The sequence below is a fragment of the Mesoplodon bidens genome (genome assembly GCF_964165515.1).
Source record: "Mesoplodon bidens genome assembly, chromosome: 12".
Classification (NCBI taxonomy): domain Eukaryota; kingdom Metazoa; phylum Chordata; class Mammalia; order Artiodactyla; family Ziphiidae; genus Mesoplodon; species Mesoplodon bidens.
In genome coordinates, this window is record NC_138168.1 from 51,611,822 (window position 1) to 51,632,152 (window position 20,331).

The window sequence follows — 20,331 nt, forward strand, 5'->3', positions numbered from 1 at the left end:
ACTAGAGTTTCAAATGTCTCCTACACTTACTACCTCATGGACTCTGTGGAATATTGTTTACAAGGGCTTCCTTGTGGCTTACTTGGTTTCCTCTAAAAAACAAAAGCAAAAGAAACTGATACCACAGAACCAGAGAACAGGTTAACTTCCATGAATACAGAATCTGAGGCAAAGAAACTCCAATTAATGTTAAACCTCTGGAGATGTGTATTTGCTTCTTGACTAATAATCTCCTTACATAGAAGTCTAATTAATACTTAAATGGAATAAAGCCTTTCAGCAAAGATCTTCAAGAAGCCAATGTCCTGACTTCTGAAAACAACAATCTTGTCAAAGAACATAGTAGAACACATTCTTCCCATGTTCAAGTGGTATTGTGTTTAGTCAAGGCAGTATACGTGTTATTTATGTACGTACATCTGAATTCATATGCTGATTCAGATCTGACATGATTTGCCTGAGAATAGTTAACAGAATGAAGATGTTTCTGCAGAAAGTTTGATGTGTGCTCTCCTTCAAGATGATGATGTAATTGTTTCACTCTCATACCAAAGAATTACAAAGCAATATGATTATGTAACTCTATGCTGAAATTTTTCATACCTCTTTAAAAGAATTTATTCTTATAACTAAGGGAAGAAAATGAGATTCAACTTATGTTTTATATTAAATCTTATTATTTTGAATATCTACTTTGTAAAACACAAGTTTATTTACAAGGTTCTAACGTCTATTTCTTTAACAGAACAGAGCGCTTGTGGTAATGGTTTATGTCAGTCTTTATGAATACAAGATCTATTATAACAGGTATTCAGCTTCCAGCAGCAATTTTTCCTGAGACTCATACATTTTTCATTGTCTAGTCATTCTGAATTTAAAGTGGATAGGATGTCCTTTTAAACACATAAACAAAGATGAAAATGTGTATCATAGTCTCTTCTCCATTTCTGCTGCTAAAATTATAGGAACTCTGTATCCTATGTTAGAATGCATCTGGTGTGCTATTCTATAAACTACATGAATAGCCAACAGCTCCCAGTATAAAATTCCACCCGGCACCGTATTTAGCATCAGTTTTGCAAGATAGCACCTTACCAGGCTTGTTCAGAAATGCACCAGAAAAGAGTTTATTAATCTCAGTGTGTAACTGGCAGAAGGAATACAGTGAAAATGAGATGTTTTTTTGTCTTTCAGAGCTAGTACTTTTTCAAGATAAGATAAGCAGCCGTCTTTCAAATCTTCTGATCTTTTTCATTTGTAGATATTTTTTCACTTGTAAATTTGTTCATTCATTCATTCTGTATTTATTCAGCATCTATTCCCTTCCCATTCAGGAGTCCTCAAGGCACCAGGAATATAGAAATGACTAGAATACCTTCCCTTCTTTTCAGGAATTCATGAGTCATACAGTATGGTGAGCAGAAGTAGAGATAGGAACATACAGGGAAGGACACTTAACTCAGCCTTAGCGAGCAAGGGGCGGCCAAGGGGAGGCTTCCTGGAGAAGATGGTACCTTAAGTTCATGAAGAATTAAGTGAAGGGACCACAGATCTACTCTAGTGGTTAGTGTGGGCAAAAATTGTTAGGAGGGGTAAGGTGACAGTAAATGAACTGAAAAGATCCGTAGGCAGAGACTGTGGTAGGAAGACATTCTGAGACACAGATCACCAAAAGGATTTGCTCTGTGCTAAAAAAGAACAAAGGAGAATCTGATGAGAGGAAGATGGTGGGGCAGTGGAGAGGAGTGGGAGGTGGAATCAGCCGAGTGTCAACATCTAGGTTTATTTATATTTTTTTTTATTTTGCTTTGATGATTCTAGTAACTTAGCTCAGATATGCAGACTTGCAACAGCTCCAGTACTAGCTCCCTTCACTTGGGAAAGGACTGGTGAACTAATCTGATAAAAGGTCCCTTCCATTCCTTCCTGTTTTACAAGTCATGTTTATTAGCATGATGGATAAAACCATAATGTGCGTTTTCTATCAAATCATACCACCAGCAGCTGAATGACATGGCCACTAATTAAAAACAGAAATTGAATACAGCAGATTTGCTGTTTTGTTTGGATAAAGAAACAAGAATAAGCTTGTGTTGACCTCTGTTGAAAGGCACACATTACAGATGTCTTGGTGGAAGAGTTTTCATCAGTCCGTTGGGACGAACTGTTTTGTCTTCACCTTCCCCAGAATATTTCTGGAAACCAGCCACTTAGGTTTAGCACTGTGTTCTGTGCCCTCTGTGAGGGAAAAGAGTATTTTTTTGGCAGCATAATGATGGTGTAGCATAGTAATTAGGAAGTTGGGATTTGGAATCATATGACTTAGTTTCTATCCACATCTTCCCCCTGCTGGCTCTGTGACCTTGGGCTGGCTGCTTACCTCTCTAAGCATCAGTTTACTTATCTATCAAATGGAACCATAACAATATCTGCCTTGTAAAGTTATTATGAGGATTAAATAAGACAGAATGTATAAATCTAAGCCTAGGACTCGGCACATAGAAAGAACTTATTAAATATGAATTATTATTGCTATTTCATCTTAACTGGTTCCATTTTGTAGTAAGTTACTTGGGAACTAAGCTCCAAAATCTTGGTTTAGTAGTTCTCCAGTGACAAAGACTATGTCTTATTCATCTTTGCATACATAGTGCCTTTCACGTGAAGGCTGCTTTATAGTATTCAACATATTGGCACATATACATCAGAAGTACTAAAATTTTTTTTCTCTTATGTAAGCACTCTGTCATTTTTTGTGGCTTGATTTTGTTCAGGATATTGCCAAAGTTTCAAATACCATGGTTGTAACTTAAGCAGTTGTAGGAATTACCATGTCCTAGCAGTAGTCATCGACCTTCTTTTCCCAAGGAGACACACTCCATACACAGCATTCTCCAGCGGACATACTCAGCACCAGGACCCACTCTCTGGTATATGAGCTGTAACTCTCCCCACTTCTCTTCCACTTAAGGATGTAAGTTATTATGCAAATAAGAGTGACCCAATGAGAGGATAATCATGAATCCACTCTAAATTATTTTTAATCATTTTAAACATTATTATTTTAACTATTTTTGTTATTTTTATGTTACGTAGTGACTAGATCAAACTTCTTCAAAGGATTCTTTGAATTCTTTAAAATTCTTCAAAGTCAGCACCTTTATTTCTCACCACTTCTGTCCAATTAGTCACCACTAACTATCCCTTCTGTGAAATTCTCTGTTCCCTTTGTTTCCATGATACCAAGTGTTGCTCTGGTACTCTCCACACAGCCAAAAGTGGTCTTTCAAAGGCTGGCAATGACTACAAATCATCTTTTGTCAATCCTCATTCTTCATGCCCTCTAAGCAGCATTCAATATTACAACTGTTCCCTCCACGAAAGTCTCTGCTCCCTTGGTTTCCTTGACATAAAGAACTATCTTGGTCTTCCCCTTAGCCTTCAAACCACTTCTGACTCCAGTGATGTGCCTCTTCTTTCTTCCCTAACCCCAATCTGGGGATTCTCCAGACTTCCCAGGCCTTATTTTCTTTTCCTCTTCTTCCTTCCATGTTGTTAGCATCCACTTCCAGTACTTTAGCCGCCACTCTTATATGTAAAACTTCCACATATTTTTCTCCTGGTTGACCTTCCTATCCAACTCTGATCCCATGATTCTAATACTGTTGGGTCATTTGGAAGTTCATTTGGCAGCTCAAATTCAATATACCAAAAATGTTTGTTATCTTTGCACTAAAACCAACTCCTTATCATGGTTTTTGTTAGTGGGTATCACACTACTCTTAGGCTGGCTTAAAAACCTTTGAGTTAAATCTGGTACTTCTCTTTACTTCTGCTTTTCTTTCTTCTTCTTTTTTAAATCATCCTTTCATTTCAACAAAACTGTTCAGTGTTGCCTAGGTCTGCCTCTGCACTGTCTTAAAGCTCTCCATTTTCTACTTCCTCTGAATGGTGTTGCCCAGCTGTAAATATAGTGAAGAACATTATACCAACATCACAGTAAAAACAATAATTATAGTACAGTGATATAGAAGTGAAGGAGATACATCCCAGGGAAGAGAGGGCAGAGAAGACTTTTTAAAGGGGGTAACATAACGTGTGAGCCAAATCTTGAAAGATGAATAAGAGGCAGACTGACACGTCGGGATGAACATTCTGGAAATAATAACATGTGAAAAGGAATGCCAACAAAGAAGACCATGACTCATTGTTGAAGTGCAAGTAGCTCTGTAGGTCTGGAGCTCTGGCTTCATGGGGGAATAAAGTGGGGAAGCAGGAGGCAGAGCTTTGCGGTAGTAGGATTGGAGGGAGGGTATTGAGGGCCTTGTTTCAGTACCTGCTGCTGCATAACAAACCACCCCAAACTTCATGCCCTAAAACAACACAACCATCGATTATTTCTCACAGTTCTCCAGCTGGGCAGCAATCACTGGGGATGGTTCATCTCTGCTCCACATGACTCAGGTTGGCGCTGCTCCACTGGGGCCAGAGGATCCACAATCCTCACTCACATGTCTGGTGCTTCAGCTGAGGTGGCAGTGGTTGGCTGGGTCTCTCTTCTTCTTTTCACACAGCCTCTCAATATTCCGTAGTCTAACTCTGGTTCTTTACATGGAAGCTGTATCCTAAGAGGGCAGAAAATGGAAGCTGCAGAGCTTCTTAAGGTTTAGGACCAGAAGTCACATAACATCTCTCCCCCTACCTTCTATTGGTCAAAGCAAGTCACAAGACCAGCTCAGCTTCTGGAAAAGGAAAATAGACCCCACCTCCCTTTGGGAGAAGCAGCATGAATGTAGAGGGATGTGAGGAAATGTTGGCAGACATCTTTGTAGATGGTGTAACATAGGCCTTATAGATCACTGCATTCTGTAGGGTACCATCTATAGGCTATCATCTATAGGGTAGGATTTTAAGCAACAGACTGACATTTTAAACTTATATGTTTAAAAATATCACTTTGACTCCTTTGACACCTTTATGAAGATTGAATTGAAGGGTCGGGGCCAGTACCTGGAAACAGAGCAATCTACCCATCTACCAAGGCAGCCTCTGCCAATATGTTACAGGCTAACCTCTGCAGAGTCTTTTTCATAGGTCCACCTGCATTGCCACAATTTTTCCTCCTCATAGAAGCAAATGGAATGAGTGATGGATGCCTTTTTTAAAAAGAAGGATACCACCAAGGTATCCACCCAGAACCCTGCCCAGGGGCCCCGTGCCCCTTCCAGAAAGATGGATTCACATCTGCCATGGGGGAGGGAATATGCAGTGCTCCAGATGCTCTGCCTAATGCTTTTTCTGTTTAGAAATACTACTCTTTGCTTATTTTATGTTCATTTTTCTTTAAATAAATAAACCAGGAAAGTCAGATGAGACTCCTGGGGAGAGCAGAAGTCTGCTTTGCAGAAGCCAGGGGCTTGTCCTGTGTCAGAGCATACAGGTGGATGTGACCATAAAGCCCACATGGGCATTTTTTTTTAAATTTATTTCTTTATTTTTTTTGCTGTGTTGGGTCTTCATTTCTGTGCGAGGGCTTTCTCCAGCTGTGGCAAGCGGGGGCCACTCTTCATCGCGGTGCGTGGGCCTCTCTTGTTGCAGAGCACAGGCTCCAGACACGCAGGCTCAGTACATGGGCGTTTTATTTCTATGCAAAGTGAACCGTTTGACTCTTGCCTGTAATCTCCACTACAGTGGTCTGTAGGGTCAGTGCCTATTAAAAAAGGCCATAGAAAATATTCACAGAATTTGAAATGTCTTATTGTACCACCTCAGTCACTAAATTTCCTTCGTGAATGAGAGTTTTAATGTGTCAGCAACTGCGACTTGAGCAGAGGAGAGCAGAGACTAGTGCTTATTAGTGCTTCTTAGAGCAAACGGTTCAATATCTGGGAATGGAGAGGAGATGGTCCTTTTAGATTATCAGGGGTTTGTATAGCCCCTTTACCTGAGTGTTCCTAGAGCCAAGATTTTGGTCTATGAAGAAAAACATCTCCGTTTTTTGGTATAAGAACCTGAGGATATGGTTGGAATATGGTCCTGCTTCGTCAGTGTGTTGAAGTTCTCTCTCAGGTTTCTGAACACTTGTTTATGCCATGGTGGCATCAGGATGATGTTAATTTCCCCCCAGAGCTCCAGGGCTCAGTAGGTAGAAGCCAGGATCACTTGGAGAGATTTGGTCTCAAATCTCAGCTTTGCCACTTCCTAGTTATGCGACTGTAAGGAAATTCCTTAACCCCTCTAAACTTTGGTTTCTTCCTCTGCAAAACCCCAGTAAGGTAGCATTGCTATGATGGATTAAAAGAAATACTGTTTATTGCACTTAGCCTAGTGAATGGCACAAGTGCTCAGTAAATTTTAAGTGATTGGTCTAATGGACTTTCTGCTGATCTTTGCTATGTTTCTCTTTATTTCTCAGGGAGATGTTAATCTCTGTGGCTCTAGGCCAGGTGTTATCCCTCCTTATTTGTGGAATTAGCTTGACCAGCAAGTACCTGTCAGAAGATTTCCATGCCAATACACCAGTCTTCCAGAGTTTCCTCAATTACATCCTTCTCTTCTTGGTCTATACCACCACACTAGCTGTCAGACAAGGTAAGCATGCAAAATCCCGAGAATATAGCTTTGTTTCTCTTTTAGCAACATCTACAAGAGTGATGAGCGATGACCAGATTAACTTTTTTCACTTATAGCGTCTTAAGACAATTCAAAATTCTCAGTTTTCTATTTTGCAGTAATACAGCAAACAAAATGAGTGAGTAAATCACAAAGAAGCATAAATTGTGTGAATTCAGCAGGAAGTAGGAAATGCATGTATAGGCAGAAATGTACAATTGCTCATATTTGAACTCCTGTTAGCATTCCTTGTACCCCTCAGTAAATCTAAACAGACTGCTTCCCTGGAACCTGGAATAGGCCTGATGAAGCTGTCTTAATAAATGCTAGCCCTTAGAAATCCAAGGGGATTACAGACAAATATATATTCTTGGGAAAGTGTCACGAGAAAGATAAAAATAGTAAACACAAACAACTCTAGTAATAACAAAGGGGAAAAGAAAGAAAAGAAAGTTACCACAAATGGCCATGTGAGATGTTCTGTCTAAACTTAAAAGAGCCAAAACAATGAAACAGGTCCTCCAAGGGTCAGTGCAAGAAAAACTTATTAAAGGGCAATTGCAGTTGAAATCCTTGGGGTATATCTCTGGAGGATATACTTCAGAGACTTATGATTATACCTATGGCCTAGAAATAGCCAATAATAATACCCCAGTATCATCTGTTGACTGTAAAATATGCACTGAAAAGTAGCCATTAATAGGTTTGAAGACAATTATATACCATAATAATGAATAAAGATATGTGTATAGCCCTATACATCAATTGTAAGAGTCATACTCTTTAGAAACTTTGCTAATAATCGTACATCAGCATTGAATTTTTACATTTCCTTATTTGGATTGTCCTTCAGAGTAATATTGTTTAATTAAAATGATTTGGCCAGGACTAGATTTCATCTTAGAGGGAGAGTAAAAATGAACAAGTTAGGACTGCATTCTAGTTTAACTTGGGATTTGTTTAAAGTATTGGAAAAGCTAATTTCATTTACTTCTCAAATATTGGTGTTATTGGTGTTTGTTTTTTAAAATTTAACATTGGTAGGCATAATTAATTTAAGAGTAAAATTTCAAATAAAACCTCAGGCTACAAAAGTTATAGACATTGACTCTCAGCTATATTTCCTCAGTAGGATTTGGAAGCTAATGATTTTGAATGCTACAAATGCATTATCTAAACAGTTATACCCACAATTTCACCATTGGTGCCTCAATCCAGGAAAGAACTCCAGAAAATGAGGAAATTGGGGAAGGATATAATTAGAAATTTACTTATGAGAGACTGTTAACATGAGGAATGTATAGTTTGGTCATTCAAGAAGAGAGAGCTGTGTGGTTCAACTTAAAAATCACTTAATGAAAGCTTGAATAATAGTTTAGAATTATTAAAGAATAGAATGATTTTAGCCCAGTACAAGGATTATAATTAAGGATAGTAAGATTAAATGAAGAACAATTTTGCAACACTCTAATATAAACAAAAAAATCACATGAATGTGGTGAATTTACATTCTCTAGAGATTTTTAGAACCAAACAGTCTAGACTACAAGATGGTGAACTACAACTAGTCTTTGGGTTCTTGTCAGTCTTACTTTCCAGGAGCCCAGAGATTTAACAAAAACTCTCATCAGGGAAAAAAATAAAATCAAGCCATTCTAAGAAACAGAGAATAATTTCACAGTTACAGGTAGAGACAGAAAAGCTTAAAAAACTAAATGTAGAAAAAGACCCAAGGTTAATAACAATACCTTCTGTTGAGGCTTTATAATGTGCCAGTTACTACATATGTGAATTACCTCTTTTATTCCTTCAATCCAAGGAAATAAGAATTATTATCCAAAATTTTATAAATGAGAGATCGGAGGCTCCCCCCAGCATCAGGAACCTGCTCCAGGCTACAGAACTAGGAAGAGTTGGGGCCCCTCCCAGGCCAGGGCTGGGTGCCTTCATGGCCCACTGTGCCCACCCATGTGCGGTCCGGGGAGGAAGGAAGAGGGAAGAGGGACAGGTTTGAGCAAAAGGAGGATTTTTCCCCTTGAATTTCAAAACCCTGGATAAGAAACCAGCCCTGGGGGCAAAGTCTAGTGAGGCACAGCACTGATGTCAGGAGGATGTGACTGTAAACGGTGCTGGGAGAGGATGGCAAGGGTGGGCAGGGCAGAGGCATGACTGGAAAGAGGCCAAGGACCAGAAGCAGCAAGGAATTCAGAGGCTCTTTGGAAGGAAAAGACTGAAGAGGACCTGAGAAAATTCTGTCATTACAGTTGGGGATGGAGAGACCCAGTTTCTAAAATGCTCTATCCAGAGATTTCTTTTTTTTTTTTTTTTTTGCGGTACGCGGGCCTCTCACTGTTGTGGCCTCTCCCGTTGTGGAGCACAGGCTCCAGACGCGCAGGCTCAGCGGCCATGGCTCATGGACCCAGCCGCTCCGCGGCATGTGGGATCCTCCCAGACCGGGGCACGAACCCGTGTCCCCTGCATTGTCAGGCGGACTCTCAACCACTGCGCCACCAGGGAAGCCCTATCCAGAGATTTCTGCATTGCCTCAGATTATCACTAAATACGCTAGCATGTCTTTATTTGGGTGTTTACTCAGAATGTTTGTTTGTTTTAAGCTTCATCTTTAAAAGTTTTAATAGGCTGGCATTAAGCTAACATCTGGAAATCAACACAGTAATTACATTAATTTTGTATAGGCTGATTCAGTGCCGTGTTCTAGAGACATAATAATCTCCTCCCTCGTGCACCTCAAGGTTTGAGAGGGAATGAACAGAGCAAAGAGGAGAGGATGGAAGGTGTGATGTGTGTGAGGGAAGTGCTGTCATGGCCACATTTTCTCCTCCCTTCCAGGTACTTCCTAAGTACTCTGCTAAGTACTCTTCCGGGAGTGTTGCAGGTCAGGATTGAGCAAGATGCCAGCCTTCCCAATTCTTCCAGCACAGATGTGACTGGCCCCACAGGGCCACCATATTCATTTGATACCACCTTAGGCCACATAATATCAATAAGTTAGACTCAGGAATTAATAATCTTTCTTTATCATTTTAATTATAAAATGTATGGTTGTCACATGTAAACACAATGTGATAAATGCAAGAAGCCTTTCAAGAGCATGAAGGGTGATGTTATTACAAAAGCCTTGTGGAAATTTGACTCCAGAGTTAAAGTGAATTCTCCTCACCAAATTTGCACTGAACCAATGATCAAAGACTCTGAAGCAACAGAATGCAGTATAAGTTTCAGTGTAACGCCAGTTCAAACTGGAGTTTTGAATTTGTCCCTGATTATTAATTGGTTCCTACAAAAATTTGTAGAAAACCAAAAATTGATTCCTACAAAGACCATCCTCCTTAAAAAAAAATTGTATACTGTAGAACAAGTTTTAAGGCTAGCCCTTCGTGATTGGAGCTAGGTTTTTTTTATTCCAGATGGTTCTAAAATTTTTTAAAATCTTGCTGTCTCTCCTAAAGAGCTTCTTTAATACAACTCTGTAGAAAAAAATGTACTTCAAAAAAGTAGTTGCAATGACAATGTATCACATTTGAGAATTCAGATAAAATTTAGATAGCTGTTACTTGGTTAGTTGTAACCACTTTGGGGAAGTTACTCAGACAATGTGGTGCAGTGGTTAAGAATCCGCCTGCCAATGCAGGAGACTCGGGTTTGAACCCTGGTCCAGGAAGATCCCACATGCCATGGAGCAACTAATCCCGTGCGCCACAAATACTGAGCCTGCACTCTAGAGCCCGTGCACCGCAACTACTGAGCCCATGTGCCACAACTACTGAAGACCGTGTGCCTAGAACCCATGCTCCACAACAAGAGAAGCCATCGCAAGGAGAAGCTGACACACCACAACGAAGAGTAGCCCCCACTTGCTGCAACTAGAGAAAGCCCGCGCGCAGCAACGAAGACCCAACACAGCTAGAAAAAAAAAAATATATATATATATATATATATATACACACACATACCCGTTGAAGTAATGCCTGAAATCCAAACTCACGCTATATGTACAAAGTAGGGTTTCAGGAATTGTAAAGAAAAACGTAGCCCTCCTCTTGTGTTTCTCCTTTACTCTCACTCTACCACCATACCACAATACTTCTGACACCAAATGTGTGGGGCTTTTCCCACACCATGCAATTCTGTGACACCAGCTGGGTGTCTTACAATATAACTCAGTCTGACAGTTCTATCTGGAGATGGATAGAAGTTATTACCTGTGCTTCTGACCTACCTGCTATAGATCAGAGGTTCCCACGAACCCTCCTTGGGTTTGGTTAATTTGCTCGAGCATCTCACAGGACTCAGGAAAGCAGTTTACTTACTGTTTACCAGTTTATTACAAAAGGATGTGAAAAAGGATATAGATTTATGTTCCAATGGAAGAGGTGAGTAGGGCAAGGTGTGTGGAAAGGGTCGTGGAGCCCCCAGGCTCGCTCTGGGCACAGCACTCTTAGCACCTCCATGTCATGTGTTCACCAACCCTAGAGCTCTCCAAACCTCGCGCTTTTGGAATTTTTACGGAGTCTTCATTAGATAGGCATGATTGTTAACTTCATTTCCAGCCCCTCTCCTCTCTCTGGAAAATGGGAATGTGGGGCTGAATATTCCAGGCTTCTAATCATAACTTGGTGTTTCTGGTGACCAGCCCCATCCAGGAGCGCACCAAGAGTCACCTCATTAGAAACAAAAGAAATTCCTATCTCCCTGGAAATTGTAAGGGATTTAGGAGCTCTGTGTCAGGAACTAGGGTCAAAGACCAAATATTAGAACAAAATATGCTCCTAGCGTTCTTCTCACTTAGGAAATTACAAGTGTTTTAGGAGCTCTGTGCCAGGAACTGGGGGCAGAGAACGATATATATATATTTCTATTATCTGACAGGTATATGACTAAGAAAGTATAGTGAAGCTTCCCAAAACTTACGGATTTGCCTGGGAAGCCTCTTCCTCATGCCTACTTTTTTCTTAAAATTCCATGTAATACTAGCTGAAATCAGGAAGCAGAGAAACACATAAAGCAAAGACTGTGAACAACTAAAGACCACTCAGTTCTTGCATTTGGATGTAGAAGCAAGAAATGTGACAGGCTTTTAAAACAAAGGTGAAATAGGATATATTTCTTATCAAGAAAAATTATGTCATCAAACTTTTTGCCCATAAGCTTCTCGGGCCTCTCACTGTTGTGGCCTCTCCCGTTGCGGAGCACAGGCTCCGGACACGCAGGCTCAGCGGCCATGGCTCATGGGCCCAGCCGCTCTGCGGCATGTGGCATCTTCCCGGACCGGGGCACAAACCCATGTCCCCTGCATCGGCAGGCGGACTCAACCACTGCACCACCAGGGAAGCCCGCCCATAAGCTTCTTTTATCCGTTATTACAAGAATCCTGCTGCTTCCCAGAACTGCTTTCAGCAGTTCTTAAATAATAGATATCCATGGTTCTTTTTTGGGCAGTTTTTAACTTCCGAATATATATAAACCACACAATTTTTAAATAGTCAATCATTTCTTCTTCCTTTTCTTCTGCCAGTTTTCCTCAGTTCTTGCCTCTCCAATTTCTTTTTGTTTTCCTTATCAACAAGTTGCTCAGCGATGGAGGAGGTAGGGATTGTGGAGCAAAACTAGGATGCTGAGAGTGAAAAGAAAACAGTTTCGTTCCTTGTTTTCTTCCTCAAGTCATGATGGCGGGGAAAGAATGGGTATCAGTAATGAACGCATGGATAAAATCAGAAGTGCCTGCTTCTTTTTGTATACAGACCCTAGAAAGAGAAGAAAAGGTTGCCACTGTTGAACATCATTAGAGATATTCCTGGTGACTGGTTCTACAAGTTTTGCTTTTTCACTGAAAGATATTTTTATAAGCTCTTCCAATTTTGAATAAAAGACAAGCTTGCAGCTAAAAATTTGACGAGTATTGCATGAATTCCAGCAAATTCTTACATACACATTAAAATATTTATTGAATCTTTTATATATTTCTTTGGGTGAGTGTGAAAATGAAACAAGTTACTAATAGTACTAACAGAACACTCAAACATATCATCATGTGTAATCCCTTTGATTTTTTCCAAAGAGAATACTGAAAAGTAAATTCATGCCTTACTGTTCAAGAGAAATATTCTCGGTTTGAACATTAAATTCCAGAAGACAGAAATCCTAGAGGTCTAGGTTCAAACTTCAGTTCTCAGTGGGGAGGCTGAAGGCATTAAGTCAGCTCAGGAATATCAAGCACTCACCCTCTCCTGATCCCTTTTACCCACTATCTTCTTTTTTCATCCAGAGCACTCAAGTACGGCAGGATTGGTGAGAGAAATATATAACGATGACAGCCTTGTCTACACACAATAGCTGGATGCAACTCATAGCCCAGTAGTCTAGTCCCCACAAGAATGTTCTTCTCAGAATTTGTACCAAAAAAGTATTGCTCCTTTTGGTGGTGGCTGGGGAGACATTAATCAGAAGATAATTGTTGCCTCTTCCAATGTAAGGCAGGCTTCATATTTGTTCTCTGCAGAAACACTATACTTCTTACACTTCTTACAATTACATAGGCTAAATTCTCAATTACCAATGCTGCAAGATTTAAAATATCTGTGTAATTAGAAGAAATGTAGGACTTCATATGAAATAATATAGACCTCTCAGAAAACCACAAGGTCTGGGAAACTTAGGTATCTGGCATTTCACAGTATGTCAGACCCTAGAATCTCCTGAAGATCTCACCTCCTCAGTTCTGTTTGTATGGCTCGGCCTCTGTGAATCTTTGCCCCTTGCCTTTGTTGGAATTTTCTTTGGTGCTTGCCGTAGGAAGTCAAAAACACAGGCCAGGGCTTCCCTGGTGGCGCAGTGGTTGAGAGTCCGCCTGCCAATGCAGGGGACATGGGTTCGTGCCCCGGTCCGGGAGGATCCCACATGCCGCGGAGCGGCTGGGCCCGTGAGCCATGGCCGCTGAGCCTGCGCATCCGGAGCCTGTGCTCCGCAACGGGAGAGGCCACAACAGGGAGAGGCCCGCGTACCGCAAAAAAAAAAAAAAAAAAAAAAAAACACAGGCCAGAGCAGTAAAAAGAGTTAAAGCAGGATCCAGGATTTTCTCAGAGCAGAAGCCTCAGTTTTGTTTTGTTTATTAATTTTATTTTATATTAGAGTACAGTTGATTTATAATTTTGTGTTAGTTTCAGGTGTACAGCAAAGTGATTCATTTATACATATACATGTATCCATTCTTTTTCAGAATCTTTTCACATATAGGTTATTACAGAATATTGAGTAGAGTTTCCTGTGCTATACAGTAGGTCCTTGTTGATTATCTGTTTCATATATAGTAGTGTGTATTTGTTAATCCCAAACTCCTAATTTATCCCTCCCCCCAATGTTTCCATTTTGGTAACTATAAGTTTGTTTTCAAAGTCTGTGAGTCTGTTTCTGTTCTGTAAATAAGTTCATTTGTATCATTTTTTTAAAGATTCCACATGTAAGTGATATCATATGATATTTGTCTTTGTCTGACTTACTTCACTTCATATGATCATCTCTAAGTCCATCCATGTTGCTGCAAATGGCATGATTTCATTCTTTTTTTTTTTTTTTTTTTTTTTGTGATACGCGGGCCTCTCACTGTTGTGGCCTCTCCCGTTGCGGAGCACAGGCTCCGGACGCGCAGGCTCAGCGGCCACGGCTCACGGGCCCAGCTGCTCCGCGGCATGTGGGATCCTCCCGGAGCGGGGCACGAACCTGCGTCCCCTGCATCGGCAGGCGGACGCTCAACCACTGCGCCACCAGGGAAGCCCTCATTCTTTTTTATGGTTGAGTAATATTCCATATTCCATTATTCCAGTGATGCTGTATAGACGTACAACATCGTCTTTATCCATTCATCTGTCGATGGGCATTTTGGTTGCTTCTGTGTCTTGGCTATTGTAAATAGTGCTGCAACGAATGTTAAGGTGCATGTATCTTTTCAAATTAGTTTTCTGCAGGTATACACCCAGGAGTGGGATTGCCAGATCATATGGTAGATCTATTTTTCCTTTTTTAAAGAACCTGCATACTATTCTCCATAGTGGTTGTACCAATTTACATTCCCACCAACAGTGTAGGAGGGTTCCCTTTTCTCCACACCCTCTCCAGCATTTATTGTTTGTATGTTTTTTGATCATGGCCATTCTGACCGGTGTGAGGTGATACCTCATTGTAGTTTTGATTTGCACTTCTCTAATAATTAGTGATGTTGAGCATCTTTTCATGTGCTTTTTGGCCATCTTGTATGTTGAAGCCTGAGTTCTGCTCATACACAGCTAGTTCAGTTTCCAGTTCTCTGGATAACCTTGACTAAATCACTGAGAAGGGATTCTTAGATGGTTGGATAAGGAAGGACTTGAAAATGTAAATACTGAATTATAACTCCCTTGAGAGTCGTGGGGGAGATATTACTGTCACTTACCTACGTCTGGTGAGGTAATAGTCACTGGAGCCTATTAAAACATCTCCCTTGTGGGAAATTACTTGGCAAACCTCCATTCCTGTTCCTTGTCATGTTGCATTTATTTTTACTTCATATGTATGATTGGAGAGTTTTATCCCCCATAGTATAGAAAGGCTGTACCTCAGTGATTTCTGAAATGAACCTTGGTGGACACTCCATGGGAATTATGCTTATGTTGGGGAAGGGAGAAGAGAAAGTGGGGCAGCGGGTGGAGGTGAAGGGATTTTTACACAAACCATGCGGGAAAATTGTTAGAAAAGATCAAAGGAGAAAATTAAAATCCATTTCTAGCAAAACTGCCTGCCAGTATATGGAGCAACTGGAACTCTTATATACTGCTGCTGGGAATGCAAAGCGATACGGACACTTTGGAAAACAGCTTGGCAGTTTGTTATAAAGTTAAACGTCCACTTACCATGTAACCAATCAATCACATTCTTCAAACAGAAATGAAAACATAATATCCACACAAAGAACTATACGCAAATGTCCACTGCAGTTTTATTCATATTCATAAGCCCAAACTGTAACCAACCCAAAAGGTCATCAATTTGTGAAAGGAGAAAAAGTTGTGGTAAATGCACACAATGGAGTATGACTCAGCCATAAAAGGAAAATGCTACTGATACATGCAATGATATGGATTAATCTCAAAAGCATTATGCTATGTGCAAGAAGCCAGACACGAAAGCTTATACTCTGTATAATTATATAATGCATAGTAATGTGATGTTCTGGAAAAGGCAAAACTATAAGGTCAGGAAATAGATCAATGGTTGCTAGAGTGGGGAGTGGGGTGTTGACTGTTAAGGGACACAAGGGAACTTTTGGGGTAGTGGAAATGTTCTCTATACCTTGATTGCTGTAGAGGTTACATGACTATATACATTTGTCAAAATTCTTCAAACTGTACACTTAAAAGGGGTGCCTTTTATTACATATAAATTATACTTTAATACACTTGACCAAAGGAAAAAAAAGAGAAAGAACTGACTGTCTACTCTCACTCCATGGCTGCCATGATGAAATAACGTATCACTGGGCTTGGAGTTTCCAATGTGTAGCTATTCCCTCAGTTACTTATGGATATTAGGAAATGCCATTAAAACTTCCTACTTCATTGTGGCATGCTTTCAGGCTGCAAGAATGAGTACAGTTTCCTCCAACCCCAGAAAATGTACCTACTCTAAAGAACTTGCTCGTGGGACATGAATTATTATTTATCAAGCTCACAATCCATTGAATAATATAAAAGTACATAAATTTCATACATATGCAGCACTTACAGGGTGAATCTGCCCCAAGTCAGGTTTCCTACAGTCTTAACCAAATTTACAGTGCCTAATAGTGCGTATACTGTTTGTGCTAAAGTGACTAAATCTCAAAGAGAGTGATTCCTTAGCCAGAACTTTCAATATCACTTAGCACAATAAATGACTTTTATTTATTTATTTTTTACAACTCTATTGGAGTATAATTGCTTTACAATGGTGTGTTAGTTTCTGCTTTATAACAAAATGAATCAGTTATACATATACATCTGTTCCCATATCCCTTCCCTCTTGCATCTCCCTCCCTCCCACCCCTCCAGGCGGTCACAAAGCACCGATCTGATCTCCCTGTGCTATGCAGCTGCTTCCCACTAGCTATCTACCCTACGATTAGTAGTGTGTATATGTCCATGCCCCTCTCTCGCTTTGTCACAGCTTACCCTTTCCCCTCCCCATATCCTCAAGTCCATTCTCAAGTAGGTCTGTGTCTTTATTCCTGTTTTACCCCTAGGTTCATCATGACATTTTTTTCTCTCTTAAATTCCATATGTATGTGCTAGCATACGGTATTTGTCTTTCTCTTTCTGACTTACTTCACTCTGTATGACAGACTCCAGGTCTATCCACCTCATTACAAATAACTCAATTTCGTTTCTTTTTATGGCTGAGTAATATTCCATTGTATATATGTGCCACATCTTCTTTATCCATTCATCCGGTGATGGACACTTAGGTTGTTTCCATCTCCGGGCTATGGTAAATAAAGCTGCAATGAACATTTTGGTACATGACTCTTTTTGAATTATGGTGTTCTCAGGGTATATGCCCAGTAGTGGGATTGCTGGGTCATATGGTAGTTCTATTTGTAGTTTTTTAAGGAACCTCCATACTGTTCTCCATAGTGGCTGTACCAATTCACATTCCTACCAGCAGTGCAAGAGTGTTCCCTTTTCTCCACACCCTCTCCAGCATTTATTGTTTGTAGATTTTTTGATGATGGCCATTCTGACTGGTGTGAGATGATATCTCATTGTAGTTTTGATTTGCGTTTCTCTAATGATTAATGATGTTGAGCATTCCTTCATGTGTTTATTGGCAGTCTGCTTATCTTCTTTGGAGAAATGTCTATTTAGGTCTTCTGCCCATAATAAATGACTTTTAGATTGAAGGAAAATGACATGAATATGCAACACCATTTTCTTTTAATGAATCCTTACATAAACTTACACACACACACACACACACACTATACATCAGGCCCTCCCTCATTCCCCATGCCAAACACTTCATTAATGGATGCCCTTCTGATTCTTCTATTCCAAACAGCATATAAGCATGGAGGGAAGGATTGTCTTCCTGTTTTATCTGGAGTCCATGTTGACTGTTAATTCTGGAAATCTTTAAGCATTCATCTATCCATGCTGAGAGCTGGCATAGAGCAATACTCATTCTTGGCATGAAGCTCCAGCATTCTTGTGGGAGATTGAAGGGTGGTTACAAGATGATAACTATATTGCCTGAAGGAGATAAGTCCCCTTCTGCCAAAATAGTGCTTTGTATGTAATTAGTGTAAAAATTCAGAGGAATAGAGTTTATCCTTACAATCATCTTTCTCATTAAAAAAGAATCATAATGGAAGAACAAAGCAGTCCCTGCAGTGAATTGAATTGCTTTCCCTAAGTTTTCATTAAATCAAAGACTCGGCAGTTAGCCATCTTGCAGGCACTATTGCAGTCTGCTGCATGAGATTTGCGGGGGGGGGGATAAAACAATGAAGCAAACTTTTTTTTTCTTCACGGGATTAGAATTGCATTGTGATTATGTTTAGATCAGAGTTCCCTGTCCATGCATTTTTTTGACTCTCTGGTTTCATTCGTTTCCATTTCTGAGTCTTTGAGGACCAGGAAGAAGAATGTGTAACTCACCAAATTTAAATGTGATTCCTGCAAATGATGGGTTCTGACTACAAGTTGGAGTGACTGGGCCCCTTCAGTGACCTATATGAGGAAAAAATATAAAAGAAATTACTTCTAGATAAAAGAAAATATGAGGGGCTTCCCTGGTGGCACAGTGGTTGGGAGTCCGCCTGCCGATGCAGGGGATGCGGGTTTGTGCCCTGGTCCAGGAGGATCCCACATGCCGCGGAGCACCTGGGCCCGTGAGCCATGGCCGTTGGGCCTGTGCATCCGGATCCTGTGCTCCGCAGTGGGAGAGGCCACAACAGTGAGAGGCCCACATACCACAAAAAAAAAAAAAAAAAAAAGAAAAAAGAAAGTATGATCAAAGTTTGTTTGTGACCATTTTTTACTATTTGACATATCTTTGTATGAAAGAACATGAATATTACTTTATTTTAACTTTAACTGCCTAATTAGTCATGTCTAAGAAAATGTCTACCCTTAAAAATCATATTTGGGAATTATTACTTATGTTCCCCTAATTAAAATGTAACTTTAAACAATTAGGATCTAGACTTTTTCTGTTTCTCAGTTCAATAGAAATTCAAGAGCCATTGAGTCATCCTGGTTTAACTTGCCTGTGTTGTATTTCTTCATTTCACAAGTCAGGATAATAATAGTAACTGCCTTACAGCTTTCATGTGGACCAAGTGAGGTAATATATGTGGAAAACTCCTAGCACAGTGTCAGACATATAAAAAGCATTCAATGAATATAATCTGCCGTCATTGGAATTAGATTTGCTTAATAAATGATTGATTTTCCTCCCCAGAAAGTTGGATTTTACACGTACCCCTTAATTTGAATCAATTCTATCATGCGGACCCTGAAATTCATTAGCCATATCCCAGCACTTATGTTCTCCTTAATCTGTCACTGGATGTCAGAGTAGGCACTGGTATGATTTACAGAGAGATCAAAAAGGAGAGACATTTTAGATGCTTTCTTACCCACCGTGTCCATTGTGAATGAGGGAATTCATTGATATAATTATTATACTAGAGCAGGACTAATTCGGAAATGCCTGAGCCCAAGTCCTTCCCCCGCAGCATGTAGAGTGGGGCTCCCTCCTGCCTGAGGAAGCTACGTGGTGGGAGACCATGGGCACCCAGAATCTGTTCAGAAGGAGCCAGAGCCCCCCTTCAACTTTCAAGCATAACTTCACTCAAATGGTCCAAACTACAAGAAATCAGAAGGGGAAGGAAGGAATCTTGCTCCCATTTTTTGACAGGGTAAGAATATTATTTTTATTTTAAAGTTGAAAAATAAAATCAGGGTGACAATAGGAAAAAATAAAAGCAGTCCAAGATGAAAAAGAGCTGAGAAATACCCAGAGAGAGTACAAAGCACTGGGGGCTACACAGCCAGGGAAGTGTAGGCAGCCAGTGCGTCATTCTCTAGCTAAGAAGGGGAGAGGCTGTCACAGATCGCGGAGCCATCGTTCAGCCATCTTTCACCAAGAAGAACACGCTGCAGACAAACTCAGTGGACTGCTAGGGCCTCACCAGATTCAAAGCAGCTGGTTCTATACCTACAAGCACAATTTAACTTTTGGCTTAGTGAATGTCATTCGCGGAGGTCGAAATGTCCAGCTGTGCAGTGTTAAACTCGGGACCATTATAGCACAGCTTTAAGCAAGCTATTGATTTTACACTTTTGTCAGACTAAAAGAAACTAAGATCACTCAGGAGCAAGCAAAGAACTCAACTTCTATAAATAAAGTTAAGGAACTTGGTAACTTCTTTTTCTCAGAGCAATGTGTGGGCAGAGCTTATATAAGTGGCATAAATGTAGAAGTCTCTGCCCTGTTAAAAATTGTAAGTTGTTTACTATATGGAAACCTAATAGATCTCAATCCCTGATTTCTCTTGTTTTGGCGTCAGATATGTTGACTAATTTAGATATCTGACAGGAAAGTCATTGATAAACGTGTTCCTATACTCAGTGTCTCTTAACTGAAGGAATCAACCTGGTGTACAAGCCAAGGATTCAAATTCTCCCT

The 20,331-nt window shown here is 40.2% G+C and overlaps 1 protein-coding gene across 2 annotated transcripts in view; it reads left to right on the top strand.

Moving 5' to 3' along the window:
• The window catches only part of SLC35F1 (solute carrier family 35 member F1), a 411,291-nt gene that overhangs the window by 240,160 nt on the left and 150,800 nt on the right, over window positions 1-20,331 (top strand). For both annotated transcript variants that reach the window (XM_081251574.1, XM_081251575.1), the window contains exon 2: window positions 6,416-6,591. In XM_081251574.1, the coding sequence (XP_081107700.1) occupies window positions 6,416-6,591 (176 nt within the window). The remainder of the gene's footprint in view (window positions 1-6,415; window positions 6,592-20,331) is intronic.